We start from the raw sequence: 3,089 nt of genomic DNA, 5'->3' as shown, positions 1-3,089 counted from the left end.
AGAAAGAAATCACTATTTTAAAAAGCAAAAAGAAGCCAAAAAAAAAAAAAAAAAGCCAAAGTACTCCAGAAAGATAGCTCGTCATATATGGAATGTGGCCAAAATGGGTTTCCAATTAAAACATGGGAAGACCCTCATGTCAGTTACAACAATGAAGAGAAACACAATCTTAGGAGGAGCAACACAAAAGTCCAGGAGGGAGCTACTGAGGGGAAAAGATGTCATTCAATAAGAATTCCTTAATAAGAAGAAAAAAGTAATAATAAGAAGAACATTCATGTTTCCTATTTACAATCACTGCCCCCACCACCACCTCCACCACAATTCTACATTATGTTCCACATTTTATTTTGTTTTCAAGTTACATTTCAAGAAAAAGATCATTTTTTTCCTTAGCAATATCTCATAATTTCTCAAGATAGCACAGCATCTAAACCATAAATCTCTTCCAACCAGATCTCCAGCCTCTAGCTACTGGCTTTGGTTTATTTATGAAAGAAATTCTCAGCTCTGCTGACAAAGACTGGACACAAGCAAGTTAGTCTCGTGAACAAAAACTAAGTCACAAGAGCACCCTCACGACTGTTATTTTCTGCCTGACTAAGACTGACACAAGCAGAGAGACCATCAGCACAACTGCTAAGAACCAGAACGCGAGCCCCTGCTACAGGCTCAGTGAGAGAAAAAGAGACTTCACACTTCTTATCCGGGGCCCAAGTTCTCCCAATCTCAATTATCCCACAGAGCTCAAATCCCAGAGCACTAGTGTTTGGGATGTGACATGTTAGTGTCTATCTTGGAAGGACGTGGAAAGGTCACACTTCCTGTAGCATTTTCCGAAGTGGCACTGTAAGATGAGTCCTTTCAGGGTTGGCTCGTGGTATACTGCGGACCCATTTCAATGGGTACACAAAGGAAAAAAGATCAGAATCAGAGCTGAGTTCCCCTTTAAAAGCCAAACACCTACAGCTAGGAGGAGGGTCCCCTACCCAAGAGCCCACGCCCTACTGGGTTCCCACTGCGGAAACCCTCAGGTCTCAAGGTTAGTTACAGGGCAGCCAGGTAGGGTATGGCTGGCTGTAGGTAACTGGAGGGTGGGCGACGTAGTAGTTGTTGAAGTTGCCATCGCTGACGTAAGGAGCTGGCTGGTAGTAACAGGTGACGTTGGTGGCATTTGGGATGATGTTCTGCTCTGCCAGCACACGCAAGGCCAGGAGGGAGATGAGGTTCAGGGTCTGCCTGCGTTCGTGCCCCATGAGGCACACGGTGCTCTCGTTCACAACCCTGCGCAGGATCATGAGGTAGTCGTACTTGCTTCTCTCTTCTTCGGCAAAGTGGTTTTGAAGGTAGGTCTCCAACTTCCTTTGCTGGTCAAGGATGTCCGGGAAGTCGATGAAAAATCGGGAGCACATATACCGCTCCAGAGTCTTGATTTCCTCCTGGTCTGTGGGCCTGAAATCCCGCACGAGGAGGTTACTGTACTTAAGAAGGCCCCCACCTCGGATTTCTTCAGGGTTCTTGGTGGCGATCAGTCTGTTCTGCAGATGATCAAGGGCTTCCTCAAAGTCTCCATAGACGCTCTCCCCAATCACTGTGGGATGGAAGTCCTCAGAGATTGGGTTGCTGGAGCAGTCGTAGAAAAAAAGCAGAGAGTCCAGGATGATTTGGAAAGAGTCCACACTAAACTCAAACTGACGCCGAATGGAGTCCACAAACTTGAGCTCCACGTTCCTCCCATTTTTGTTGGAGAGGGAAATCAGGCTCCAGCGGTCTGTGTCCGTGCAGACCTTCACCAGCTTCTGCACATACGCCTCCTTCAGAGTGACCGGGCTGATCTTGAGCTTGTTCACACCCTCTGGCAGGAAGTTCAGAAGGGAACACAGGACCACGTCTCTTACCAGCTGAAATTCTGCCTCTGTGGGAAGAGCCACGTGAAAGATCAGGTCCAGGTCTTTGCAACCCAAGCCATTGTCTTTGACCAGCACGTGGCCAGCAGCAGAGCCGTTCAGCCGGACGTCCTGTACTTTGATGCCTGCCTCCTCCAGCTGGCTGCGGACAGTCTGCACGATGTCCTTCAGGGTGATCTCCAAGGTTGGGAAGTTGCCTCGCCCGTGAATGGGCACAACCTCGGTCAGGACCTCGTGTAGCCGGCTAACCTGGTCCCAGTTGAGCACACTGAAGGACACACAGTCCTGGGTACTGCTGCGCTCCTCTGCCATAGTGGGGATGTACTGGCCAGGGAAACTGCAAGTGAGAGGGGGGAAACAGAGTTAGGATTCACTTCAGCCTGTGGAGCAGCTTACAGAGCTCAGAGAAGACGCTTACTCATCCCTGACATCTTCCTGTGAAATGGCCATCAGTAGCCCCGCAGCCCAGTGTTCCTGTGAAGAGTAAATCGAACGTGTAAAGACACAGAGCAAGGACAAATGCTCAAACTTCATTCTATATCAATTTGTTTCGTGGCCCAACTTTGTTTTGCGTGGGTTTTGGTTCTGTTATTGTTTTGCTTGTTTTGTCTGTGGGAAGTGAGGGGGCAGGCTGGTTTGTGTGGAGGAATTCAGACAAGTGATCCATTAATCAATAAAGATACTGTTAAAAAAAAAAAAAGAAGAGGAAAAAAAAAGTAAAATAAAGAGCCTGAATGTTTTGCTCATTTGCCCTGTTTGCTTTGGATGTTACCAATTACCTCTCCTGCTTTTGGCTCCCTTAACTACATCATGAACTGGCTGATACCTAGACAACATCCACACAAAACACAGACATAAAAACACACAAACACACACAATCTCTTTCTCTCTTCCTTCACCTAAAAATAGACAAATTCTCAACTCTGCGATTCAACCTGACCAAGACTTGGAAGTCTGATCATTTCTGCCAAAACAAAGCACATTGTGTATTTGCTTAGTGAGACTCCCAGGTCCCCTTCACCTACAGAAAAGCACATGTGCCTTGTAACAAATATTTGTCATTCAGTATAGAAACAAGGAGTCATATGTTGGCCAAAGTTTCTAGTCAACCAAAGGTTAGCTCACAGCTGTGGAGAGGAACCATCTCCCTAGCAAAGATGCCTCACACAGGGCCGGCAACTT

General features: G+C 46.9%; 1 protein-coding gene across 1 annotated transcript; it reads right to left on the bottom strand.

Moving 5' to 3' along the window:
- Positions 1-6: 6 nt before the first annotated feature.
- Tent5c (terminal nucleotidyltransferase 5C) lies at positions 7-2,339 on the bottom strand. The gene has a single exon (XM_010631187.3). The coding sequence runs from the start codon at positions 2,217-2,219 to the stop codon at positions 1,044-1,046; it is 1,176 nt and encodes a 391-aa protein (XP_010629489.1). The 5' UTR covers positions 2,220-2,339; the 3' UTR covers positions 7-1,043.
- Between the last annotated feature and the right edge of the window lie 750 nt (positions 2,340-3,089).

This window comes from Fukomys damarensis, unplaced genomic scaffold (genome assembly GCF_012274545.1).
Source record: "Fukomys damarensis isolate Sample0158 unplaced genomic scaffold, DMR_v1.0_HiC HiC_scaffold_33, whole genome shotgun sequence".
Taxonomy (NCBI): domain Eukaryota; kingdom Metazoa; phylum Chordata; class Mammalia; order Rodentia; family Bathyergidae; genus Fukomys; species Fukomys damarensis.
Note: the sequence above shows the minus strand (reverse complement) of the source record. Positions and strands in the feature narration are given on the sequence as shown.